The following is a 25,892-nucleotide window of genomic DNA, read 5'->3' on the forward strand; positions in this document are numbered from 1 at the left end:
TAAGCGAAAATGAGGCTCTAATCACGAGGGTGTGAGACATCGCGGTGGAGTTGTTAACACCGTGATTCGCTAGCGTGTGCCATTTTGCAGCAGGAACGCTGCATGCGAACACTTGGGTGTCACCTGTGAATCTCCGACAACGCCTCTCTCCTTTCTTTTCTTTTTCTTTGGTGGCTGATGGTCGGCATTTCGGCGGATATCAAAAGCGCGCAGATTCAGGGGGCGCTTCTCGTCGAGGCGTCGCTTGCGTTAAATTCAGCGTTTGTTTTTTTATCTCTCTTCCTTCCTAAAATAGTTAGATAAAGCTAAAAAAAGCACTCCGCGGGAGTGATTAGGGTTTCCCCAGGCACGTGGAGAGATTACATCAGCAAGATCAACGTCATGTGATATGCTTATCTGGACCGAAGACTTCAACGTTTGGCGACTTTGTTAGACTAGGCTCCGGTCAAACTCGGTGGAGGAGAGGTAGAAGAAGAAGAATAAATGGATAACAACACCCCGTCTATCCCTCAGCTCGCCGTAGATGCCCTGCGGCAGCTTTTTGCCCACTTGAGCGGGTGGGCAGTGGTTGTAGTGTTTGTTCTAATATGTCTCGTCACCCGACTCCTGACACAAGTCACTAGTCTACCTCGCATTAGAACAAAATACCCAGATGGATCAATATCTCCAAGCAAGGTTCCCTACTGGCTGCCTTACGTTGGCCATTGGCTCTCGTTAGGTTTCTTCCGAAAGAGATTGCTATTCAATGCCCGGTCAGTTTACGCTTGACGTTCGTTTGAGCCCCTTTTTGACGGAGGTATTAACTTTGCTATCTAGGCTGCCAGAACGTGGAGCTGCATTCAGCTTTTATTGTTGGGGGAGGAGACACGTTGTCCTTACAACTCCCTCGATGGTTAGAAGCTTGTTTAAGCAACGCCAATCCACTTCAGCAGAACCATGCATCAACTACCTACTGGACAACAACTTTGGCTCAAACAGTCGTGCGCGCAAACCTGGCCGAGAAGGCACTTACCATGGTGAATCATCGAAGTGGATGAGGCTTTTGGCAGAAGAGCCCTACCTCACTGATCTCTCATCCGTACTAGTCAAGGAAATTGAACGAACCACTCCATCTTTGGTCTCATTCACCTCTAGTGTTGTAGATCAATATCCATGGGAACGAATCAGTGGCGTTACTCTCCAAAATGAAGCAAGCGGAGAAAGAGTATGCATAACCAAACTGTACTCCTTGATTAGTGGCTTCGTGGGAAATCTCTCGATCAATATTTTAATGGGGAAGACTCTCCTTGATGTCTATCCCAATGTTTTACCCGACATCTCCGCCTTCAATAGCAAATTCAATGCTATGTTGCTTGGAATTCAGCGGTGGATTCCATTTCCCGGTCTTGTCAATGCATATCTCGCTCGCCGTCGCTTGCTAGTATGCCTGACGGTTCAAAATGCCATATTTAGTCAGATAGAAAACGGACAAGAGCCTGAGGCTGTTTGGCGGGATCTAGATGATGTTTCTGCCGCAGTCCAGGCTCGAATGCGGACACGAATCAAGAACGGTTACTCGGTCGAATATGCGGCCGCTGAAGATTTATCTTTGTTATGGGCAGTTACTGTGCGGGCGAACGCCTTAATATTCTGGAATCTCGTTCACATACTAGCTGACCCTAAGTTACATGCCGAAGTGTTGGCTGAAATTGGCCCTTATGCAAAGCTTAAACCCTCAAATTCGGCTACATTCGGTCTACCAGAACCACCACAGGTGTCATTGGATATTGATAAACTCATCGGGTCTTGTCCATTGCTGATGTGTACCCAAAGGGAGACCAGTCGGCTCTACTCAACCCCTTATACTTACCGAAAGGTTACCTCTAATATTAACCTCACCGAGTCAGATGAGGACGCATCTTTCAATTCTCGAGAAGCCCAGACTTATCATCTATCTGAGGGTGATTATGTTGTGATACCTCACTCTTTGCGAAATCGAATCCCTCTTTACAACAGCTCACCTGACAGCTTTGATCCACGACGACACCTTATCAAGTCTACTGAGGCCGATGACTTGGAAGACAAGAAAGGCCTACAACATGTTGTGGATGAGGATGAGCAAGATTGCTCAGAAGGTTGGGATGACCCAGCTTCCGTTTGTTGGAAGTTAGAGCAGAGAAAAGTTATTGGAACCTTGGCCGCCATATTAGTAACATGGGATATCAAGCCTGCCGGGGGAGAGGACTGGCAAGTTCCTAACCGGAGGAGCGGAAGCTTGATTGACGAACCAAAAGACATACAGGTTATGCTAAAGATGAAATCCTAGCGCTTTGGTCTTGTACATCTCTTTACAAATTAGCTAAAAGGCCCAGATAAATGTAATATTAATATCATATTTTTTTTGGCTTAGCGCTAACTCCGGCTATCTTATCTTATCTCCATAATTTAAATTTAACGTTCTTGATGACTAATAATCACGACCGCGACGCGCTTCCATTTCGATATTCACATCACAGCTTCGGATTATTCTTGGTCTCGATCTCCAAAGCCTGTGGCTGCTTCCCGCATTATACCAATTATATTGCATTCGGCTAATACCTCAACATGGCCCCGGATAGCAACACCTTGAGGGGTAGACCCGCTCGTATGTTTTTTTTTTTTTTTTTTTTTTACAGAATCTCGTCCCTAATATAGATACTGATAGATGTGAATGCTAGACACACCCGGCACAACAGTGCTAACTTATACTCCCAATGGCAAACAAGTAATTACTGGTGGATCAAACTCTGGAATTCGAGTGTTCTCAACTGGAGAGCATGGCGAACCGAAGACAATCGATGAAGGGATGGAGAGCCATTTGGCAATCGCAGCAACTGTACGTCCGATATCTCACTATACTGAGCCCCAAAGGAAGAACCGAAGCGGGCCACTGCTACAAATCGAGCCTTTCTAATGAAATGCTAGAATGAGTCCATAATACTGGGGTCTGAGGATGGGACAGTATGGCTTTACAAACTGCAAGAGGCCACAATGGATAAACCATTAGCTCGTTGTGCATTACCAGTTCGAGACCTGGCGATTTCCAAGGACGAGGAATGGATTGCTGTTGCTAGCGAGTAAGTCGAAATAGCTGGTGATCTTAGTTTGCAATCATTACAAGTTCGATTTAACTGATTCTAATTTTCGCATAGTGAACTGACTGTCAAGATCGTGAATATTAACGATATTACGGAGGTCAAATATTTACGGGATCAAACAAAAGGAGTCAAGCATGTAACATTTGATCCCAGCGGGAGATTTGTCACAGTGTCTTGCGCTGATGGAATTATCTATATTTACTCGTTCACGGAAACAGAACCTACGTTGCTGCACAAACTTGATGGAGTGATTCGACAACTTGAAACAGATAACGAGGCAACATCAAGCGCGGTTTGGCACCCAGATGGAACTGCATTCGCCGCAGTAGAAGCCACAAGGGATATCACAGTAATATCGAGTAGGGATTGGACTAAGCAACGGAAATTCTCTGGTGGTCATAATGGAGATGTCACCTGTCTCGCGTGGTCTCCTAACGGGGCATTGCTTGCAAGTGCCGGAGCTGACCGCAAAATTCTCCTCTGGGAAACCAGGACCCAAAAAGTCATAAAGACATACGACATTCCAAATGTTATCAATTTCCGCTGGCATCCCACCCAGAATGTTGTTGCATTTACTACCTCCGATGGAGAGCTGTTTATCTACGATGATTTTGTCCCATCAGAATTTCACTCATTTCTAGCGAAGACCTTGGAAGTGGCGCCGTTACTCTCAATTGGCTCACATGAAGAGATCACAATCTCTCATAGACCCCAACGACATGATACCAATATTTCTGGAAACAGGCAGAGAGGAGGAAGTCCGGACTCTCTTGATGACATACTAGGGCCAGCGGATGATGAAGATGATTTTGTTGAGGATGACGATGGTGCAGGCTACACCGAAAACGTCAATGGCCTTGGAAAGAGAACTAACACTCATATGGATGAGTTATTCGGTCATGAAACGAAACGGAGACCAACGGCCCCTTGGAAGACTATATCTCATGAACCCTTTCAGCCAGGTAGCACCCCATGGAGAGGCAACAGAAGATATCTAGGTAAGCTTGTAATTGTTTACTTCGGCAGAGTCCTTATTAACGAAAACCCGTAGCGTTGAATCTTGTTGGGTTTGTATGGACTGTTGATCAAGACACGCACAATACTATCACCGTGGAGTTCTACGACCGGGAATGCTATCGTGACTTTCATTTCACAGACCCATATCTCTATGACAAGGCGTGTTTGAGTACGTAAACTCATCTTTACCTTCAGTCTGAAGTTTTTTGCATATCGGTCTAACTATCTATATTAGACGAGAAGGGCACTTTATTTTCATGCCAACCTACCTCCAGCAATCCAGCAACAGTGTTTTACCGGCCGCATGAAACGTGGACAACAAGAGCAGACTGGCGGACAGAACTTCCACCGGGAGAGAAGATTACTTGTACGTTCCTTCCATGCCACTCATCATGTGTCCCAGTGTTTCTAACTGCATCAAGCCATTGCATTGAGTAATTCTTACATTACGGTGACTACTTCGACGGACTACGTTCGGATTTATACACTGTTTGGCACTCCATATCGGGTATTCCGACAAAAGAGCCAAACAGTGACCTGCGCGGCATGGCGAGACTATGTCATTACCATCGGGAATGGCCCAGCAGGTAGTGATGGAGTCGCACAATTGAAGTATTCCATTGAGAACGTTCGACGTGACGAGATTTGTCAAAACGAGGACGCTGTTGCACTAGCAGGAGGTACGCGGCTGCAGAGCGTATTTTTTTCAGACAAGGGCGTATGTATCCCTCCAGGAAACCCTGTAAACCAACATATTGACTAAGAGATATGATCCAGGATCCTTGCATTTATGACAGCTCGGGAGTTCTTCTTGTGTTGCAACATTGGCGGAAACCAGGACAGGCCCGCTGGGTCCCGCTTCTTGACACAAAACTGCTTGAACGTGTTGCCAGTGGCCGCAAGGAAGAAACCTATTGGCCAGTTGCTGTTGCACAGGATGTTTTCCACTGCATAATCCTAAAGGGTGGGGATAGATATCCCTACTTCCCACGACCATTGCTCACCGAGTTCGACTTCCAAATACCGATATCCTACATTTCATCCAAGGAACAGAGCAACAAAGATGGAGACATGGAAATGGAAGACGCTGAAGAAGCCGCGAGGAACAATAACAGGAAATTACAAGAGTCTCTTGTCAGGGCGAATTTAGACTATACTCTTCTGGAGGACTGCATCACGGCGTCCGAGATCGGGGCAGCTGGAGATGCTGAGCTGAGGAGGAAAGCGCTTGATATTGACAAGATTCTCCTGCAGTTGCTTGCTGTCGAATGCCGCGAGGGTGAGGAAAGGGGCATGAAGGCCCTTGAACTTGTCACCATGCTCCGAGACCGTTCTGGGAAGATGCTAGATGCTGCTAGCAAGATTGCACAACGCTACCACAGATCTATACTCGATGACAAGATTAGAGCCATTGCAGAACGAAGACTGATGGGTGAGGATGATGATGACATCACCGGGGATAACGACGATATGTAACGAAGCCGGCCTTATACTTATGATCTATGAACAATACATTGTAATATTCACTTATGCGTTGAATATAGAGGAGGATCAGCGGCTTTTTCAGCCTGTAGACTATCAAATAGGTGTAAAAGAGCATATCTCGATGGCCACCATCATCACTGCGGTCCGAGCCAATCACAGGCCTCCTTTATTTATCAGGTAGCTCCAACTTCTTGCCTGTCACTGCTTGACCACATTCACAAATTCTCATTCTTCTTAACAGCTTCTTCTTTCTGCAGCATATCATATCTTGTTTCTCTAACTTATCTATCTAGGCTTGCTGCATCTCTGGAATAACTACATGGAATGCATGCCGCCCCCTGCCAATAATGGCTAAACACCTCACGCATCAAATCGCTTTTCCACCGTCTCTCAAGCCAAACCCAGGCCAGCTCAACAGATATGTCACCCGAGTCTCGTCGCAAACAGGCTCTCTAGCTCAAATAGCACAAAGATCCTCTCGCTGGAACCATGAGCCACTTTCACACAATCGCTCGTTAGCACAGCTGTCTCCCATACAGCCCGATGGGCCGTGGATTACAGCTGTTTCCTCTACACACTTCTCGCAATCGAATCTAGCCGCGCAATATGGCGAACCACATGGGGATGGAGATCATAAATCGCCAGATGAAAGAATAGTTAAACTGGGAAAGAGTATGTTTTTGAAAATAAATAAATAGCTTGAAAGGGTTTTCGATGCTAATGGCATGATGAAAGCTCTTCGTACCCTCTCGAAACAGCTGCCTACAATCCTCGTTAACGCACTACCGCAAGAGATTCTTTCGCCGAGTATATCTCTCCATTTATTCCCATCTACACACCCACATCTTCCTACCGTTAAAGGACGAGTTCCCTATCGAGCTGCTTTATGGACTGCTCCTGTGGCATGGGGCAGTGTTCCTATCATCGGGAACGTCAACTTACGAATAGTAAGCGAGCGGGTAGTCCCAACAGGTGTTGCTAATGAAAGCGATCGGAATGATAGTCCTGGTGGTGAAAAACTTGTTGTACGCTGGGTGACCGAGGGTGCAGACCGCCCAGCTTCTAAAGTCGGCCGCGGCTCAGAGGTAGATGATTACATTACACCAGACCGAGCGCATCGGGAACAAAGCACAAACAAGGAAAGCCCCATGAGCTCATCTTCCGCTATAAGTGGGACAAATAGGGGACTCAGCATGTTGCTCGGCGGAGAAATGCCTATATTCAAACTTGGAAAAGAGGAGCAGTTTACCGGACTTTTCATTTTCACTTTCGACGAAGAAGGCCGGATTGCTACGCATACGATTGAGCATGCCGACGAAGGCAACGGGTGGGATCGAACCGCCAAGGTGGTCACTCTAACAGATTGGCTCCTGGGAAAGGCAAAAGGAAGCGCCTCCGGACAGATTGTTCCTCCTCAACCTGCCTTTGTAGCAGGAAAGGCTAGGGAAACTTCTCGGCCACGTTATCGCTTCGGCCCGTTCGAAATTTAATGTCAAAACGGGAGTCCCTCTTACGAACATCCTGCTGGTTGAGTACTCATTTCTTTCCTTTTGACATCTATATTACGCGAGGAGTTATGGTTTTTACAGATTTCGTCTGCCCTGCAGCAGCGGAAGGCCCGCCCTAGCCAGCTTTTCATGTGCCGTCCGTCTGTTCTATGATTTATGATACCTATGCTAATGCTTGGCCATTGACAACATTTCATTTTTTTTGTTGGCTTTGTAGCGGGGGCCCGGGGATCTTTGCTCTTTTCTTTCTGTATAATACACATTCCCAAATTTGAATCTACATTGATAGGATTAGACAAATAGTAGAAATCTCAGCTCACCCTGCTACTAAATGTGCCGCTCTATGGGACATATCTCAATACCATAAACCATGCCCATCTATGCGTTTAAATTTAAATTACCCCGACAAATATTTTTCTATCCGAATCCATTCACTTTGTTTTAGCCAGTATGGGTGATTTTAGCAACCCAATGGCAATTGCACAAACGCCAACCATAGCCAGAGCACCGGTTTTATATGCTACTTCTCTACCCCCCCACCAAAACAGGGAGCAGAAAAGGACTGGCCCAGTAGCTCTGCCAGCTTGACCCCAGCTTCGTAGACGGCCCAAGGAAGCACCGCGTTCAGCCTCACGAGCTTCCAAACTACCCAGGCTATTCAATCCAGTGACCACAGTTGCACTAGTGACAGCGAGTAGACAGCCGGCAGCATACAATCCGGTTATCGTTGTAATGTGAGCGAGCAAAGCGAAGGATATGGTGCAAGCTACTACGCCTATTCGGACGGTAAGAAGGGGTGGTAGCCGACGTGTCACCCCGCCCTGCAGAATTGAGGCCAATAATCCCATCACTGATAATAGACGCCCATTAAGAGCGGAAGGGCTTGCTGCGCCAGCATTTGCTGCAAGGGAAGTTTCGTAAAGGTTGGCCGTAATAAAGGGAAGAGAAAACTCTAGGCCTGAAAAGGGTAGAAGGAATAAAAAGTGTGTTATGTTCAAGAGAAAAGGGCTGTTGGTATAGCCCTTAGGAGCTTCTATTGATGGTCTGTTTGCCCCTGGCTTACTGTCATGTTCCTTCCCGCTGATGTCACCAGGTGTAGTGGGTTTATAAGTTTTAGATGCCAATCTGGGGTGTGTTTCCGGCAGGCAGAAGTAGATGTAGATTGTTTCCGTGACAATCAAAAATAAGGAGCATGCAGCAGCTGTTGCAAATGGATTCGCTGCAAATGTGGTAATGTTGCTGAGCGCTGCACCGATAGCAGGGCCGATCGTAAACGCAACACTGAAGCAAGCTCCCACCAACGCCATGGTTGAGCCACGTTGGCTAGGATCGCTGATATCCGCCGCGATAGCATTCGCAATCTGAACGTTTCCTTCACTTAGCCCACCTATTATCCTACTCCCCAAGAAAGTGCGGAAATCCGTGGCAGCAACCCATAAAGCAACACTGGCGATGTTTCCCGCCATCGACCAAAGAAGTGCAGCACGACGGCCATATTTATCAGATATAGAGCCAATTACAGGTGCTGCGACAGCCTGTAGGAGCGAAAATAGAGATCCCAGCGCACCGCCGAGAAGTACAACATCGTATTTCGAATCTATCGGTTTTGAGAATGCATTCTTATATGCGTTGAGATATTGGAGAATACGATTTAGGAGTGAGTTTGGAGAGGGATCTTTTTCAAGATAAAATCTTATAAGCGACGGAAATAGTGGAAGAATAAAGGTAAATGATATCTAATAAAGTAGTAGTTCAGTTAGTGATATTGGCTCTTGGTGAACGAGGCTTGTAAGCGTGTACTTACGAGGTCAAGTAAGAGGGAGATGAAGAGTGTCTTGAGGATTTTTCGTCGTCGCTGGATATTGGACGTATTTTCTGCCATTTTTGAACAACCTTTTTCTGCCAGTTAAGCACCATCGACTTTTTTATCTTCTATAAGGCTGTTGCCATTATTATTCTGATCTCGTCGTGCTCTTATATATGGAGGAGAATTTTGGTTTTGGTGGTCCGTGCCAAGCTTGCTGTTTCTAAAAATAGCTAATTGGCTAATTAACTTTGTTAACAAGGGGCTCTTTTAACTACGCAAACCTTAATACTTTATTTGTATCGGCCTATTGATGTTGACTACGAAGCATCTAGCTAGGAAATTATACAACACATGTATGAATTGTGTGCTTAGTTATTTAATAGATATATAGCTATGCCATATTGGCCTACCTTGGTACCAATTGAGACACGGCTCATCTGAACTCTTAACCCGTTAAGTCTCCATCCTCCTGTAGAAAGATAACGCAAGGAGGAAGCATTACAATACAGGCCTTGGACTTCTTATAAAGCATGTGACTAGGTAAGTATAACTACAGTCGAGGGAAATGGTACTTGTTGGTACATTGAAAGGGTGGAAAAATCATTCTCAGTAAAATCGACTATGTCAGCTTCTCCTCTGGATAATAACAACTGGACGCTCCATAACCAACTGGTTGACCTGACTAGTGAGCATGAATTATAAGGAGAATCTGCAACATACGTTGTTACGAGTGGGATATATGACTAGGCTATTTCCAGGGATATTACATCCTAAAATTTAAATAAGGAAGAGAGGGGATCACCTAATGAAGACATGAAAGATATGACTGACTTAACTGGCCCATGGGCTAAGAACCCTAGTAGCTTGCAAGACGGTAAGATTGTTAAAGTGGAGCATCATAATATATTATGCGGGTATACTGCCTATAGAAGAAGCCCCTGTTATTTACAGGAGATAACATATTGATATTGAGGAGATGACCGGGTGTACATAGCTCTATACAGGCAATCTTCAGATTCGTAGCTCCTACGATTAGAATTATCAATGCTGACGTGTATCTATTATCTGCAAAGCGAATAATTACTAGATAAAAAAGCATAGGTATCTTCAAATCATTGCTTTTGTTTTGCTGGCTGTAAAAGATGACTGCCACATACATAGCTTCCGTCAAAGGAGAAAGAACCAAAGAAGAAACAAACACCCCATATTCATACCCCTATCCTTATCCCATCCCAATCTCCATTTTCCTTCCACACCTCCTCGAGCTTAGGAAACCGGCAAGCATAAAACACAAAAAGTAGATAGTGACGTATGAATTGAGAGTAGGGAGTAAAGAAGAAACGACCAACCAATCAATGGATGGAAGAGGATGAAGATGAAAAGGAGGACGAAAAAAAAGAGGGCAATAACAAGAAGCCCATATGCACGCTAGTATTTCGAAATAATTAGGTCGTTAAGTTTTTTTGCGGTTGGTAGTTGTGGTTCGATTTTTTGTAAGTGCCGTCCGTCATGACATAGCAAATTGTAGCAACGTATGGAAACTACTAAAGAGTTGAATGGGAGAGAGAAAGGGTAGGAGCGGGAATAGAGGGTGAAAGGGGCGATGAACGAAACTAAGCCCGCAATGCAACGAATGACCAAGCTTAAACAGAAAGCAGCGTGAAGATAAGAATGTTAAGGGCTGTAAAGGGAGTATGACGGGTCCAGTACTAGCCTTTAAGCGTCGCCTGCAGTAGCAGCAGCGGGAGCGGGTCTTCCACCACGATGGCCGTTTCCATTTCCTCGATATTCACCACGACCACGTCCACGGCCACGGTACTCACTCCCAGCACGGTGGTGATAGCCGCCACGACCGCGGTGTTCTCCGCCACCACGCTGGCCTTGGCCTCGGCCGCGATAACCCCGTCCACGCCCACGAGGATGGTTAACCCGTTCAAAGCCGTCGACTTGTTTGTTGGCCTGAGGCTCTTCTACCCAAGTTCCAGAGGTGAGCGGTTGACGAATAGCAGCTTCAGCAGCAACAGAGGCCTCGGCAGCAGTACCAGGTTGGGGAACTTGCACACTAAGCCATTCCTCTGTGGAGGCACTGGGCTTATAAGGATTTGGATCCCATTCTACTGATACGGTCTGCGCAATTTCGTTGGCTGCAACATTCTCCTCGGTAGGTTTAAGGGGGGCTGCTTCTTCAGCAGTCGGCTGAGGTTTAGGTTGAAAGCTATCTGCGGCTGCAGCCTGTGAGACAGTAGGCTCTTCAGCTTCAGTAAGGCCGGCATTGGCGATTGTTGGGTCAGTTTGGACTGCATTGGCATCGGCAGCAGGGGCGGTGGTTGCTTCCTCAGTTAAGACAGCTTCACCGGTGGATTGAGCGTAGTCTTCAAGAGAAGTGCGCTTAATTTGTGCGTCTACAAGAACAAACTTGTCAGTGGACTAGGATGAGAGAGCTTACTATCAGCGAAGGAGGTTCTGAACTTACAGGTTATGTCAAGGATCTCGGACTCAACACTGGGAACCTTGTCATCTGTGCCATCAATCAACTTGATCATGGCATCGACCGCCTGTTCCGTTCCACCATAAACCTGGTACAATGCTCCTTCAAACCCACGAGCCTGGATAGAGTGTTCATCAGCAACTCCCCTCATGGCAGCAGCTGCGCGCAAGAAACGGCTGAGCACAAGCAATCGGTCCTTAAAGCGTTTCTCAGCACTCTCTCTGGACTCGGTCTCGAGGTTCTTCTTCAACGATTCGATTTCGTCTTTGTGCTGGGCTTGGATCTTTGCTACTTCTTTGGCACGTTGTTCTTCATAATATGCTTCGAGTTGTTTGTATTGAGCGATCTGCTCTTCGATGTGAGCAATAGTTTCCTGGAGAGCGGGTTTCTTAAGGGCCTGGGCTTTCTGGTCTGCATTGATTTTCTTGAGAGCTACAAGCTCCTCGAGGGATTTCCCGGGGTTTTCAGCAATAATTGCATCGACTTTGGCGGTTGCGTTCTAAGATGTCTCGTCAGTCTGGCTCCGGTAGAAACTGCAAAGGAACAGCGCTTACCAATTTCTTGTTGGTGTTTCGAAGGGTTCTAGCAAAGAAAAAATCAGCATCAATCGCATCACACGGGGTTCAGTACGGACGTACTTCTGGAGCTCCCTGAGGAAGCTTGGCTCATGGTGTCCGTTGGCAGAACCATCAGCAGCAGCCGCAACACTAGGCGCGTCGGTATTTGATGCAGCAACAGAGACTGGAGCAGCTACAGCAGCAGATGCCTCCGCCTTGCCGCGTCTCTTCTTAGTATTCTGAGTCTGTGAAGGGTTGCTGGGAGCTGTAACGGCGGACATGGTGGTTGAATAGGGACTCGAGAAGTTTGGTCGTGTGACTGGAAAGACAGCAGGGAAACAGGTGGAATAATGAGACGAATGAGCTGAAGAGTCGTAGAGGAGACGGAAGATCGGTCTATTCGAGTAGCAAGACAGAGATCGAGTGAGCGCAAGAGAGAAGCGGAGATGGAAGAAGTTTTGACGTTGGAGTTTTGGAATTTGGGTCGTTGTTGGTGTAAAAGGTTTTTTTTTTTGTCCTAACTTATCCCGCAGGATGAGCACCAGCCAAAAAGGGCATTCTACAACCACAGACAGCACAACACCACAAGCTGATACTCACCTGTGCAAGGTAAATTATTATCAGGAAATACTCATCTTGTGAGCAGTTTCCTTTTTATTTTACTTTTCAGTTTCTTCAGTTGGTATTAGAGGAATCGTTTACAGTTGTTCTTCCGTTTATATGGTAGAACGAGACGGAAGAGCAAAGAAGCATCTAACTCAAGCGCAGGCAGAAAGCAATACAAGAAGCCATCAAATATTTATACTTTGCTCCATACTCCAGGGTATCTCAGCCCTCCTAGACGTCTTCAGACGGACGCCATCGATACGTTTAACCTAACTAACGCCGACCGAACCGATTATAATAACGCCTGATGTCAAGTCTCGAGCCTATGGCCTGATCATGTCGACCAACAGAAGACACGTTTCGCCTATCCCTTAAACTTGCGTAGAGCTCCCTAGACGTGTAATATCCATGAGAAACGGTCATCTGCGCCAGAGGAAGGCCGTTGACCCCAGGGCTGCTCACCTCGGTAACTCGTCGCACGGTTCTGGCCGTGATGCCCTTGTCGCCGCGCTTTCTTCCCTGGATCGAGGCTTCGCGCATCAACCTGCAACAGTGAGTATGGGTCTGGCCTCTAGGAGTTAGATGGTGCGGACTCTTGTATGAATAGCATGTAGTCTAGGAATATCTGTACATCGTCAGCGGAATCGCATATGTAGATGTTGGGTTCTCCCTCCCGTGCCTACCAGTATGTCTGCATTCTTGGTCAGGACTTTGTGCGTATGAGACTTGACAATCCGCTTCACCGTCGCCCGCGGATACAACTTCTGTACCGCCATTCTCGTCGTCTCCTTGCCCGTCTCTTCGCCGTCTCTCTGTCTCTGCTATTTTTCCTGCGGTTTTTCCTGTCTTTTGTTTACTTTCCTTTGATGCCAAGAATAAATATATCACGTGACCTTTAGATATTATATAATATTTACAGAATTGTTATATCACGTGGCTTGTGTGTGTCGTCATTGCACGTGGGGAGCTAGTCCCAATCGGGCGCATCTCCGAAGCTGGAGAAATTTCGACTTTTCTCGCCGCTGGCGTTGATCTTGGTTTATTTGCCCTGGTTTTATCGCGATCCGCCTCGCAGCCAGACCAAGGACGAAGCCATAGCCGGAGTGAGAGTTCAATTGGACGCTGCTGCTTCTGTTGCTGCGAGAGATACAGCTGCTGAAGCGAGCTGCAGCTTGTCAGGATGCGCTTCGGCAACACCCTCCAGACGTCGGTCTATCCGCCATGGAAGGACCACTACATCGACTACCGAGCTCTCAAGAAGCTGCTCCGCGAGCATGAGGGATCTGAGGATGGCGACGATGGCGAGAGCAGGCCGTGGACCGACGAGGACGAGGAGAACTTCGTGCAGGAGCTAATCAACGTCCAGCTCGACAAGGTCAACTCGTTTCAGGTCGAGACTCACAAGAGACTGCGGGAGCTGACAGCCGAGTGCGAGGCCACGTTGGAGCCAGTGGCCACACAGCAGGGCGAGACAAAGCTGGAGAATGTGAAGAAGAACGAGGCCGTCGCGCAGGAGACTCTCAGCAAGCTCGACCGCATCACCGAAGAGCTGGGCGAGCTCGAGAAGTTCAGCCGAATCAACTTCACCGGCTTCCTAAAAGCGGCCAAGAAGCACGACCGCAAGCGCGGAGCAAAGTACAAGGTCCGCCCGCTGCTACAGGTCCGCATGTCGCAGCTCCCATTCAACTCGGAGGACTACTCGCCGCTGCTGTACCGCTTGTCGGCCATGTTCTCGTTCGTCAGGTCCATCCTGGGAACGGAGGGACAGCCAATGCCCAAGGATGGGCCCGCGGTTGATACCCAGACCGGCCGTGAGACGTATACCTCCCACAAGTTCTGGGTCCATGCCGACAACCTACTGGAGGTCAAGACCTACATTCTGCGCCGTCTGCCCGTGCTTGTCTATAACCCGAATACCTCAAAGGAGCTCGATGTCGCCCAACGGGACCCCTCTCTCACCTCGCTCTATTTTGACAACCGCTCGTTCGACCTGTATAACCAAAAAGTGGCAAACAAGCCCGCAGCCGGTTCCCTTCGCCTGCGCTGGACTGGCCACCTCAGCGACCAGGTTGAGGTCTACCTGGAAAAGAAGATAATGAACGACGGCGACAGCAGTCGCGAGATCAGAATCCGCCTCAAGAAGAAACATATCAATGCCTTCCTCAATGGATCCTATAAGATGGAGAAAGTCATCCACAAGATCGAGATTCAAGGCAACGGCGATCCTCAGCGTGCTGATAATCTCAAACGAGATGTTGAAGAGATCCAGGAGTTTATCAAGAGCCATGGGTTGGAGCCCATGGTTCGTGCAAACTATACCCACACCGCATTCCAGATCCCTGGCGACGATCGCCTCCGTATCTCCCTGGACACAGATCTAGCCCTTATCCGTGAGGACACCCTAGATTTCGAGCGTCCATGTCGTGAACCCGAGGATTGGCATCGTTCAGACATCGATAGCCGAAGAATGGAATTCCCCTTCTCGGAAATTCCTCGCGGTGAGATCTCGCGCTTCCCGCATGCGCTTCTGGAGATCAAGATCCGCAACACCAGTGGTAAGCGTCGTGGAAAGCAATATTGAGGCCTGGCTCTCCGACCTCATGTCTTCTCATCTTGTCAAAGAAGCGCCACGCTTCTCTAAGTTCGTTCATGGTGTCGCCCAGCTGTTCGAAGATCACATTAACAGCTTCCCCTTCTGGCTCAGCGACCTCGATACGGACATCAGGCAAGATCCAGAAACTGCCTTCCAGCAAGAACAAGAACGGATTGCCAAGCAGGCAGAGGACGAGCTCGCTGTCGGCAGCTTCCTTGGTAGCCGCCAGACGATCCCTAGCATCCAGCACCTCGTCGGCTCCCCTATCAGCCACATGATGACAGAAGAGTCAACTCCCAAGACCCAGATTCGCATCCAGGGTGTAGTTCAGCCTACCTCCCCTCGTCCCGAGGCTCTATCCCAGTCCCAGTCTGAGTTAGCTCCCAGAGCTCCCATTCCCGAGCTTAGCCTGCCTCCATCTACCGAGCAAGCCAACGGAGCCCAACCTCAACCGTCATCCCGACCAACATCCTCGTTGCTTCGCATCCCCTTCTCCATGTCCCGCTATGCCCTTGCCCATCGCTCTCCTCAACCCCAGCTACCCTCTGGTGTCTCTATGCCAAGCTACTGGCTCAAGGACACTGGCCCCGTCCGTGTGGAAGCTAAAGTTTGGCTCGCCAACCAACGTACCTTCGTCAAATGGCAGCATATTTGCATTCTCCTCGCTGGTATTTCACTCACAATGTATAATGCCGCCGGGCCCGACAAAACTGTCACCCGCTACCTTGCCCTCGTGTATACTGGTTTCTCCGTCTTTACTGGAGCCTGGGGATGGTGGATGTACGAGTCTCGTTCGCGACTGATCCGAGAACGCAGTGGAAAAGACTTTGATAATGTCATAGGGCCTCTCGTCGTCTGTCTGGGTATTGCAGTCGCTTTGGTGTTAAATTTCTGGTTCAAGGTATGCGTTCATCCATTCCCCTCCGTCCCAATTTTAAACCACAAAATGAAATGTTTGCTCGATAAATTAGTGGTGTGACATCACCTCTCCTTATTTATATCCCAACGCATTTCCCTATTCGTGTAACTGTCCACTAACTCTCGTTCGTATTATAATAGTATGCTTCGATTGTCTGGGCAGACCCTGCTCCGAACGCACCGTCACCAACCGGAAACATTGCCGAAGCTGCTCCATTTATGACAGCTCGGCCTCAATTCCAGGCCCAGCCAAACGTCTAATCTCTACATCTCGTGATCACTTTCCCATTTCTTCCATTACCTCATTGTCGATTTAAGGACTATTCATGCCTTACGTTTTGCCTTTTTTTTTTTTTTTCGTTTACTATTGTTGCGTAGAAACTGAGCGGCATAATACAATACACTAAATGATATTTATCTCGCTATATGAGTTGGCCATCGTATGATTGATTGGTCTTATCTTTATTTCTGTCTTGTTTCGGACTACTTGTTTCTTTGGGTGTTTCGCGGGGACTTGTATGTAAATTCGCCTGAGATATGTGTACATGAATGAGAGTATTCTTTCCTAAGCCGTATGTATGTTGCTTTAGACTCGGAATTGGCGTTTAGCTCCTTGAAAGGAACCGCATATATATTAGGATATGTACATGACTGAGAGGGGATAATTATTCGATCATTAGCCATCATAACATCGATAACAGCAAGCATCCACGTAGAGGGAATGAAAAATACAGGGCAGCAATAAGCTAGAAACAACAGGATAGTAAATATGACACAAAACAACAGGACTTCAAACAACATGGAAGGGAAGAGGAAAAAGAGATGTTGAAATAAACCAATACCGCCATGATTGACTCAACTCGAACCGAGAAGGTTTATGCGCCGTATTCCATCCGTGGAAATATGAAATAGTAACAAACCCCATACACCGCAGATGAAAAAAGGTGGGACTCGGACTAAAAATAGTGCAGACAAGAAATAGAGAGAGGGAAAGGATAAAAGTGAGTTGGGAAGAACAATGCATAAGGAGGAAGGAAGCATAATCGTGCAAGGATGAGCAACATGCGTAAGAATTTGTGTACTACCAGGCTTATCCAAGTGTGTCTGCCGCATGAGAAAACGATATCGAATTAGACATATTTAGTAGTAAGACTTTTGGCCAATTTTGTAATTCGGGAGCTCATCGAACCAGCAGGCTTCAGGATCGTATTGGTAGACTTTATATTCAACACCATAGGGTTTCTATACACAGACGGTTAGTTCCATTCGGGAGCGGAAACTATGTGATTAGAGAGATAATGCTTACCGGCTCCAGAGAGTAGATCATACCCAGAGGCACTGCAAGATCAGTGAGATCCTCTCTCTTCAGGCCGAGAAAATAAGCTAGCAGTGTTCTGGCAACGGATCTAGGCCCAACAAGAAGGACATGGTCCGTCATTCGCTCAACTTCAACGATAACGGCACGTAACCGGTTGACGACATCGAGGTATCCCTCACCACCGGGGCCAGGGAACCTGTAATGCAATTTCTCTTTCCTCCGGGTTTCGAAATCGGATGGGAAGCGTTCTCGAATCTCGTCATAGGTCAATCCTTCCATTACCCCCGCATTAAGCTCGTTAAGCATCCTCATCTCCTTGATATCATATTCCTCTTCATCGAAGAATTGCGCTGTCTGAATGCAGCGGGTAAGCATTGAGGTCCAGACGCAGAAGTTTCGTCCGCCTTCCATGATTTGAGCTGCATACTGAGGGTTTGGGGGAGTACTGTCGCCTGGCCGGGGTGGGAAATGAGTTGATAGGGCCTTTATCTTTTGGTATTCTTCCCAGCGTGCGCGTTGGTGGTCGATGAATTTAGCAAGGGCTTTGGCATATTGAGTCCCGTTTTCACTGAGCGGTGCATTTCCGCCTATTCTTCCACTGACGTCGTCCAGACTCTCACCATGACGAGATATCCAGATTTGGCGAGGGGATAGGTTGAAGTTCAGTAAGTAGGAGACAACTTGGGAGGCCATGAAGCCGGTGGCTTGATGGGCAACGACCTTGCGGCAGACATCGATTGTCTGGACGTATGGCATGTTATGTTGTTCCTCGTACTCTCCTAGAGGCACATAGCTGCGTTCGTACAGCTTGATACGCTTTTTAAAGTCTTCTAGAGCCACAACTGGCTCCATGTCCTTGTAGTCAGGCCCTGAGAGTTTGAGTCGCATGTTTGATTCTAGTAGCATGGCGTCGTAACAACAACTTTCCAGGAAGAGGACGTTTAGTTCTGGTCCGGCTCGTTCACGAATACGTGCCATGACGGATTTCCGTCGTTCCAGGGTGCTGTTGGTTGCATCTAAGATGCCAGCGCTTCCTCCTTGCTCGAGGATGTAGTCCAGTAGTTCGTCAAGAGTAGCTAGAGCGACCTGCTCTCTTAACTGGACTGCACGTTGGTTATCTGGGTCGAAAAACTGGGCAGACTGGTCCATTCCTTCTTCAGCTTTAGCAGCTGTCGCCAGCTCCCCGTTAGCACTGCCGTCTGCCGCCGTGCCTGGAGCCGGCTCAGGCTGCGCTGACGGTTCATCCTGAAGCTTACCATTGACGAATATTTGGGCAGACGGAACGGAGCTTGGTGGCATATCAAGAGGCGGTATTTCGCCCGACGGTACACCATTTTGAGACTTGTTTATATTCTCCTCCGCAGCATCGAGTTCTGCCTGTTCCTCTGGAGGGAGCTCACCAATGCTGAGCTCTCGCACGGATTTTCTCAGTTTTTCATCAACAACGGGGCCAATCTTCTTTGGTTCGCTCTGGGGTGTAGAGCTAGCCACGACTCGACGGCGTTCTCCTACATTGAAGATCTTCGTGTCGTGCTGCAGCCAGTTGAGGTAGCGGCAAAGCTTCTTGGTGATGTAGCTTTTGCCTCTGGCGGGAAGGCCGACCATAACAATCACGAGTTTCGATCCAATGTCACGCTGTGCGATGCGGCCATCTGGCGAGACCTTGGACTTGGTCAGCCCGGGGATATCAAGAGTGGTGGCGCGGTGTTTTCCTGGGGTTGAAGCTCCGGAGCCATGAGATCGAGGTGTCCTACTTCCCCGGGCGTTAGACACTAACTAGCTCATAGTACGCAGGATAAGAGCTGAACAAGAAAACATAAGTTTAGGACTCACATCTGCGGCGATGCTGGGGCGCTGGGGAGTGGAGTATCGGCCATGGAGAGGCCACAGCCTGGTGCGGCCAGGCCACCAGGAGCAGCAGAGTCGCCGCTGGTCCGGCGTTGCTGGGGCTCTGAGAAGCGATCTATGCCCAGGGCCCTGCCCACGACCGTTTTTGCAGGCGGTGCCAGCGTCGAGCCATAGTGATGCTGGTGGCCTCCTGGAGAAGTCGCTGAAGGAGGGCTGGGAGTGCCGGCGGGAGGATGCTGGTGCTGCTGGTGCTGGATGTCCGTCATGCTGGGGGAGGCGGCGGCGGCAGTGCCGTCACCATTAGACGCGAGAGGCGACGACGACGACGACGCCGACGAGAGGGAAGAGGCAGACCTACTACTGCTGGGAAACCCGTTCTTCTTCGGCCTGGCTGCGGACGCTGGCGATGCTGAGGACGCTGAAACTGACGCTGGCGGCGGCGACGGGCTGAAGCTGGAGTTCCTCACCACGACGGCTCTAGCGAGATGCGAGTGTTGGTGCTGGCATGGCGTCTGCTGTCCGGCGGCCATGAAGCTGAAAGCTGCCTTGCCGGGACCTCTTTTTTGCCCTCTTCTCTGCCCTTCGCTGTTGATGTCACTCCCCTCTCCCCGGTCGGTAGCTAAGTATCTTCGTTTCTTTTACTAATCGCGGGCTTGATGGCGCTGGTGGACGGGATGTCACTGGCCGCGACGTGCAGCTCTAGCAGAAGGTTAGGTCCACCGATGACCTCACCGGACAGGAGGAAAAGACGCAGAGAGAATGCGGACGGATGCAGCTGAGGACGGACTGAGGCCCTTGGGATGGGATGGGAGTCGCTGGATGCTGCGGATGCGCGCTGCGATGAAGTATCGAGGAGTTACAAGGGCGAAAAGGAGAAGAAGGTCGAAGCAGCGGCGCAAGGAGATACTTTATACGAAACCGTAGTTACTGGCTTTCTGCTTCAGACTTAAAAAAACAGCAACAGTCAGCAGGGAGGCAGGCAGAGAGCGAGTCAGTGGCGTCGTCTCAGCCGTTCGAGGGAGCATAAAAAGGGCTGGAGGAGCGATGCAGTTATGACTATGTATTTTATGTGTAGATGGATGTTGTTATAAGAGGCTGTCAGTTATGTAGATACGGACATCTAGATCAACCGCCCTGGCTCGAGACACCAGGAACCACAGCGAGTTGGACCACGTTAGCAGGCAGTCGCAGGCAGGCAAGGGACGTGTTTCTGTCCGATGGTCAGAGGGCGTTTCTTGCGCAGCCTGTGCAAAAGGCAGCCAACAGCAGCCAACAGGTCAGCATCGTCTATCGGGCGGCCTGGGGCTGATCGAGGCGGCAAGGTAGGGTTGCTCAATGTTGGCCTGCCTTCCAACGCTCGCGCCTCTCGACTGTCCAGACATATTTCCTGGAGTTATGAGGCGGGCGCAACAAGAAGCTACTCGGAGCCAGGAAGCCGGGAAGATCGCCAGGCGGTTCCGCCCTGCCACACAGCCTGATGGGTAGGACATCCAGTCCGCCTGACTCGGAGTCCTTGGCCTGGCTGAGGAATGATGACTCTCTCCTGTGCATCCTCATCCTCCGCGGCCCATGTGCATCTCTATATCCGCTCCAACAACGCCGTGCCGTCCAACCCCGTACCTGTACCAAATAATACGCACGGAAGACCCGTCCCACTCCACGGTAGAAAGAAGGTGAGAGTATAGATGATAATCCCGAAAATAAAGTAGTCGATATCGTAAGATGGTGAAGCCGCGGATCGATCGAATTCGATCGCCGCGTCAGAAGAGTAGCGGTCACAGCGAGTTACACGTCCAGGTTCAGCGTCAAGGCAAGCAAACACACATACGCCGCGATGCTCAGCGCGGTCAGCACGACCACGACGTTCCCGCTTGTCCTGAACTTCCGTCGCTGCACGCCGTCCTCGTCGACCTCGGAGAAGAACTGCCTGTTGCCCTGCTGCCTCCTGAACAGGCCGATGGTCATCACGCCGGCTCCGTAGACAGCAAACAGTGCTCCGATGCTGTAGAACTCGGCCGTGAAGATCTTAAGGATGATCAGGGCAAAGGAGAACTGTGAGATCGAAGTGCGGATGTAGGCTCCTTCGAACGTCCGCTGGGCGGCGCGCACCTCGACCATCTCCTCCGGCGTGAGGACGACGGACCGCGCGCGATGGCGGTGCAGGCGGTAGCGGTCTGCTGCTCGACGCTGGAGGGAGACATGTTAGCCGTCTGCTCGTACAATCTGGACGTCCTCTTTCTCTACTGCCCAGCAGGCCCTGGAAGCCATGGCGGCCCTGGGTCTTCGCGAAAAATCCGGGGTTTTTTTTTTTTTTTTTGGCTTACCTCGAACATGATGCCTGGCCGGTCACTAAGTCGAAAGCTCAGAAAGGGGGAAGTTTCGGCTGTCAGGGTAGGACACGCGAAGATAGGAGAGCAGGAGGGACTCGGTCGCCCTCAGATTCGCATCCCAGCCGTCGTCTTTGTCTCTTCTTCGTTTCCTCCTTCGTTTCTTCTTCTTTGCTTCTTCTTTGGCTCCTGGCGGTTTTTTGGTCAAGCTGGTCGATCACCAGATGGGTCACGTGTCTATGTAGATACACAGAAAGATGGAGATGAAGATGAAAATATCAATTGTTTTATTATTTAAGGCTTTCTATCAGTCTCAGAAGAAGAGTCGTCGCTGGGCAGGAAAAGCCCCAGTAAATGTGCTAGACAGGTAAGTCTGAAGGTAAGTCTAAAAAGGACTCTTAGCATAAGAGGCGGCAAGCTGTCTGAGCTTCACCAATACAATCCTCTATACTCCGGTACACCGGGTGGCGCCTGGCTGGCATTCCATAAATGAACATGCATCTGCTGCAAGTGCCAGACGCGTTCCAATGGTAACCCTCATATTCTTCGTATCCGCGGCATCTCGCGCAAACGATGCCATATCCATCGACTTCGGCTCCTCCAAAGTAGAAGGTTGTTCCAGGGGAAAACCGGCCAAGTCGAAAACAACACTGAATACAGACTCGTTTCGACCGTTGCTCAATGGTGCCTGACCCAACCTTGCCTCTCTTCCCCTTCATCATGGCGTTTGTAAAGTGTCGTGCGCGCCGGAGTCTGACACACTCCCCACAGGCGAAGTAGCCGTGTGCCATCCGGATATTGTCTTGTTCCAAGTATCCCGGCCACATCTCCATTTCAAACAGGTCCTTGGGCTTGATAACAGGGCATAGGGACTGTACTAGCCGTTCAGAAAGAGGGTTGTCACACTTCTTCGAAGTACAATATGGGTTGTCGATCCAGGCATGAAGTGTTCGACAGGTGAGAGAGAGAGCGAACCGGGATGAGTAGGTTAAATAGCCGGTGATCTCGTCCAGTAGCTCTACCGGGATCGTGAGTAGCCCCATGGCTTTTGGATTCAGTCGAAGTAATGTTGTATTTGTGTGTATGTTGATGGTATATCAAAACGCGCAGTCACTTCGTGAAGGCCCCTCGAGAGATTCCAGGCATACCGGTAGTAAAGATTAATCAAAGACTTGCAGAGCGATCAGAAGGCTGCAGGGTAAAGAAAGGATTCCTTTCGCATCTGCAGTGATGGAGTGTAAGCCTTTGTGCTGGTTGTGTGGTTGTTGTAGTAGAATTGGACTTCTACTACAGCAACCACTAGCCAGTTCAGTTCAAGATAGGCTGTCAGCAACAACTACGACTACAACAACAAACAACAGCCTCTGCAACCATAATCAACATGTCTTTCTTCAACACACGGCACCATGATATCAAGATACTTCCCATCTCCATTTAGCCGCGCCCTAAGCCCTCGGCCGAGTCGCTTGAGAGGGTCCAGCCTCCAAAAAGTCGCTTTTATTCAGTGGAGGGAGATAGACCTCGACATGGTATTTTTCTAGCAGCCCGCATAAATTATGTCGTCAGGATGCTAATAGGTTCAGTGTACGGAGTAGGATGTAAACAGAGAAAGCAACAGACCTGCCTTGCCAGCAATCAACCTGCGAGACATGAAGTTGGACGCTTTACCGAGCTACAGCCGTTTAACTCTGGCTGGGGAGCAACCTCGCGCTGAAAAAGCCCCGGATCATTGGCAATGTGGAGAGAAAAGGTCATCAGCATTCGTCCCATAGGGCGGGAATCGCAGGCAGTGGATACGTAGAGCCGGCTGATTTGCGGGTTTGAGAGAGCAACCGAACTGGTGCCGGATGTCGGCCGGTGGCCTGTTTTCCCTCTCGCTGCAGGCCTCCTTTATATTCATTCATCGTCGTCTCGCCTCTCGCCTGTTTGTCAGGATCCTGCTACGAGTCACTAGCTACTGGGCAGTTTGCCATCCGGTCCGATTATATAGTTATATTCCTCAGGGTTGAGCAAGGGGATTCAAAAAGGAACTTCGGAGAAACCAACATCGAACTAACTAGTTAGCTGCACCATCTGCTATCCCTTGCAGACTGATATTCAACGTCGTCCCTCCTGCAAGGCCGATCCGAAATCCAGTGGAACCATGGCATCCTCGAGGATGATTGATGCAGAAGAAGGTAACAGGATCTCCTCTTTTTATCCCACCATTCTGTTATTTTTTATCTTTTTTTTTATTTTTATTTTTATTTTTATTTTTTTTTTTCAAAGTTATTATCACTTGCAAGACTTCTTCTATCATTATTGGCTCAGGTAGACGCGAATTGAAATCAATTTGACTGACTTGACTGGCTTTGCTTTTTCGTTGCTCTTCCTGCAGTTGCCAAGCACAACAGAACGGATAGCTGCTGGGTGGTTCTCTACGGGAAGGTGTACGATGTGAGTGCTCCCCATCGCTAGTTACATCTAGACCGTTTATCTTTCCTTTTTCGCTTCATCGTCCCTTGTTTGCCCTGCGTGATTCCGGGGCGATCAAAGCGCTGGTTGAGAAGCGAATTTACGAATGAGCATTGCTCGATTATCAGAGGCACTACGGAGCAATTGTGCCGGAATTGACTGTCTGATGAAACAGCTGGTTGGAGCTGAAGCCAAATATTCCAGTTCTAATGACGTTAAAATGCCTTGTCTTGCTCATATTCGCTTATCTAGGTTACGAATTTCCTCCCCAATCATCCGGGAGGCGCGAATATCATCCTGCAACTGGCTGGGAGGGATGCAACCGAAGAATACGATCCAATTCATCCTACCGGTACTCTGGAGGATAGTCTCCCTCCAGAGGCCCTGGTAGGCAGAGTAGATGAGAAGTCTCTGGCAAAACTTGCCCCAAAGCCAGCCAAAGCGGAAAAGACCACCGAAGGGCCTCCTCCGTTATCGACTCTCTTGAACATGGATGACTTTGAGGCGGCTGCTTCAAAGCAGCTAACCCACAAGGCTTGGGCATATTACTTTTCTGGAGCGGATGATCTGATCTCCAAATCATTGAACAACAGTATCTACAGATCTATATTACTTCGCCCAAGAGTCTTTGTGGATTGCAAGAACTGCAGTCTGGCCACTAGTATGTTGGGTTACAAGCTCAATACTCCTATCATTGCTTCACCTACTGCAATGGCGCGACTTGCGCACCCCTCAGGTGAAGCTGGTATTGCTGCCGCATGTGCCAAATTCGGTGCTATGCAAATTATCTCCAACAATGCCTCAATGACCCCAGAAGAGATCGTCAAAGGGGCTACCCCAGATCAAGTGTTCGGATGGCAGTTATATGTACAAATTGAGCGAAAGAAGAGTGAAGCCATGCTGGCACGCATAAACAAGATCAAAGCCATCAAATTTATTTGCCTTACCCTCGATGCACCCGTACCGGGAAAGAGAGAGCTTGACGAACGCACAAAGGCTATTGCATCTACCCCTGCCGTCGCAGACATAGTCAAATCGTCGGGAGGACACGAGATTACTGGTGGCGGTGGTCTAGGACAACAGTTATTTGCTGGCACAGACCCGTCTTTAACGTGGAAGGATACCTTACCCTGGCTGTTGAAACATACCGACCTTCCCATTGTCCTCAAGGGTATCCAGACCCATGAAGACGCTTACATTGCTTCTCTGCACACCCCTCAGATAAAAGGTATCATTCTCTCGAACCACGGCGGAAGAGCGATGGACACTGCCCCGCCTTCCATCCATACCTTGATGGAGATCCGCAAATACTGTCCTGAAGTTTTTAATCGAATCGAGGTTTGGATTGATGGTGGGATTAAGAGAGGCACTGATGTGGTCAAAGCACTGTGTCTGGGTGCCAAAGGGGTTGGTGTTGGTAGGAATGCACTCTTCAGTCTTGCAGCTGGTGGCCCCGAAGGTGTTGAACGAATGCTTGAAAGTACGATTACCTTTTTTTCTTCTATTGTGTATTGATATGATATACTGACATAACTGGCAGTTCTCTGTGCGGAAACAATGACAGCAATGCGGTTGTTAGGGGTTGATAAGGTGGAAGATCTCGGTATGCAGCATGTAAGTTGGACTATTCACCAGTCCACCTTTGCCATCGTATAGATAGCTGATAATTGCCTAGATCAATGCTCGAGCTGTTGAGCAGCAACTATACGATGGCGGTGCTGGCCTCGACATCTTGGGATCCCATATCAAAGCAAAGATATAATCTCGGGTAGCTACAGCATTCACCTCGGTAACCAGGCTTATTGAAGATCTAAGTGACAATATATATATATATATATATTTTGGATTCT

At 48.8% G+C, this 25,892-nt stretch overlaps 11 protein-coding genes across 17 annotated transcripts; 6 read left to right on the forward strand and 5 right to left on the reverse strand.

Moving 5' to 3' along the window:
• The first annotated feature begins 282 nt into the window (after nt 1-282).
• On the forward strand, nt 283-2,360 carry TERG_08913 (uncharacterized protein). Its single transcript, XM_047749020.1, has one exon. The coding sequence runs from the start codon at nt 746-748 to the stop codon at nt 2,303-2,305; it is 1,560 nt and encodes a 519-aa protein (XP_047604615.1). The 5' UTR covers nt 283-745; the 3' UTR covers nt 2,306-2,360.
• Nucleotides 2,361-2,407: 47 nt separating this feature from the next.
• On the forward strand, nt 2,408-5,609 carry TERG_06513 (uncharacterized protein; the record flags this gene model as incomplete). Its single annotated transcript, XM_003232474.2, has 8 exons — nt 2,408-2,623; nt 2,697-2,854; nt 2,944-3,095; nt 3,171-4,114; nt 4,168-4,302; nt 4,369-4,500; nt 4,556-4,851; nt 4,911-5,609. The coding sequence occupies exons 1-8, from the start codon at nt 2,584-2,586 to the stop codon at nt 5,607-5,609; spliced, it is 2,556 nt and encodes an 851-aa protein (XP_003232522.1). The 5' UTR covers nt 2,408-2,583.
• Nucleotides 5,610-5,965: 356 nt separating this feature from the next.
• TERG_06514 (uncharacterized protein) lies at nt 5,966-7,108 on the forward strand (the record flags this gene model as incomplete). Its single annotated transcript, XM_003232475.1, has 2 exons — nt 5,966-6,290; nt 6,354-7,108. 2 exons carry the CDS (start codon nt 5,966-5,968, stop codon nt 7,106-7,108), a joined length of 1,080 nt encoding a protein of 359 aa, XP_003232523.1.
• Nucleotides 7,109-7,557: 449 nt separating this feature from the next.
• On the reverse strand, nt 7,558-9,008 carry TERG_06515 (uncharacterized protein; the record flags this gene model as incomplete). The annotated part of the gene is made up of 2 exons (XM_003232476.1): nt 7,558-8,862; nt 8,931-9,008. 2 exons carry the CDS (start codon nt 9,006-9,008, stop codon nt 7,558-7,560), a joined length of 1,383 nt encoding a protein of 460 aa, XP_003232524.1.
• Nucleotides 9,009-10,649: 1,641 nt separating this feature from the next.
• TERG_06516 (uncharacterized protein) lies at nt 10,650-12,259 on the reverse strand (the record flags this gene model as incomplete). The annotated part of the gene is made up of 4 exons (XM_003232477.1): nt 10,650-11,335; nt 11,407-11,920; nt 11,976-12,003; nt 12,060-12,259. The coding sequence occupies 4 exons, from the start codon at nt 12,257-12,259 to the stop codon at nt 10,650-10,652; spliced, it is 1,428 nt and encodes a 475-aa protein (XP_003232525.1).
• A 1,505-nt stretch (nt 12,260-13,764) lies between these two features.
• On the forward strand, nt 13,765-15,165 carry TERG_12421 (uncharacterized protein; the record flags this gene model as incomplete). The annotated part of the gene is made up of 1 exon (XM_047751382.1): nt 13,765-15,165. One exon carries the CDS (start codon nt 13,765-13,767, stop codon nt 15,163-15,165), a length of 1,401 nt encoding a protein of 466 aa, XP_047606945.1.
• A 19-nt stretch (nt 15,166-15,184) lies between these two features.
• On the forward strand, nt 15,185-16,356 carry TERG_12422 (uncharacterized protein; the record flags this gene model as incomplete). The annotated part of the gene is made up of 2 exons (XM_003232479.2): nt 15,185-16,078; nt 16,237-16,356. 2 exons carry the CDS (start codon nt 15,185-15,187, stop codon nt 16,354-16,356), a joined length of 1,014 nt encoding a protein of 337 aa, XP_003232527.2.
• An 879-nt stretch (nt 16,357-17,235) lies between these two features.
• TERG_06519 (uncharacterized protein) lies at nt 17,236-19,791 on the reverse strand (the record flags this gene model as incomplete). Its single annotated transcript, XM_003232480.1, has 3 exons — nt 17,236-17,337; nt 17,402-19,163; nt 19,247-19,791. The coding sequence occupies 3 exons, from the start codon at nt 19,789-19,791 to the stop codon at nt 17,236-17,238; spliced, it is 2,409 nt and encodes an 802-aa protein (XP_003232528.1).
• Nucleotides 19,792-20,636: 845 nt separating this feature from the next.
• Nucleotides 20,637-21,738, reverse strand: TERG_06520 (uncharacterized protein). Its single transcript, XM_003232481.2, has 2 exons — nt 21,586-21,738; nt 20,637-21,448 (listed from the first exon to the last, which is right to left on the reverse strand). Exons 1-2 carry the CDS (start codon nt 21,592-21,594, stop codon nt 21,047-21,049), a joined length of 411 nt encoding a protein of 136 aa, XP_003232529.1. The 5' UTR covers nt 21,595-21,738; the 3' UTR covers nt 20,637-21,046.
• Nucleotides 21,739-21,882: 144 nt separating this feature from the next.
• Nucleotides 21,883-22,631, reverse strand: TERG_06521 (uncharacterized protein; the record flags this gene model as incomplete). The annotated part of the gene is made up of 2 exons (XM_003232482.2): nt 21,883-21,973; nt 22,084-22,631. 2 exons carry the CDS (start codon nt 22,629-22,631, stop codon nt 21,883-21,885), a joined length of 639 nt encoding a protein of 212 aa, XP_003232530.2.
• Nucleotides 22,632-23,901: 1,270 nt separating this feature from the next.
• TERG_06522 (uncharacterized protein) lies at nt 23,902-25,864 on the forward strand. 7 transcript variants are annotated; one of them, XM_003232483.2, is made up of 4 exons: nt 24,011-24,024; nt 24,295-25,522; nt 25,583-25,656; nt 25,718-25,864. In XM_003232483.2, the coding sequence occupies exons 2-4, from the start codon at nt 24,532-24,534 to the stop codon at nt 25,802-25,804; spliced, it is 1,152 nt and encodes a 383-aa protein (XP_003232531.2). In that variant the 5' UTR covers nt 24,011-24,024; nt 24,295-24,531; the 3' UTR covers nt 25,805-25,864. The 7 variants fall into 7 exon arrangements, with proteins under 7 accessions (XP_047604616.1, XP_047606948.1, XP_047606946.1 ...); XM_047748629.1 differs by having other exon boundaries at nt 23,902-25,522; XM_047750213.1 differs by having other exon boundaries at nt 24,295-25,656.
• Nucleotides 25,865-25,892: the final 28 nt, after the last annotated feature.

Source organism: Trichophyton rubrum, assembly GCF_000151425.1.
Source record: "Trichophyton rubrum CBS 118892 genomic scaffold supercont2.8, whole genome shotgun sequence".
In the NCBI taxonomy this organism is placed as follows: domain Eukaryota; kingdom Fungi; phylum Ascomycota; class Eurotiomycetes; order Onygenales; family Arthrodermataceae; genus Trichophyton; species Trichophyton rubrum.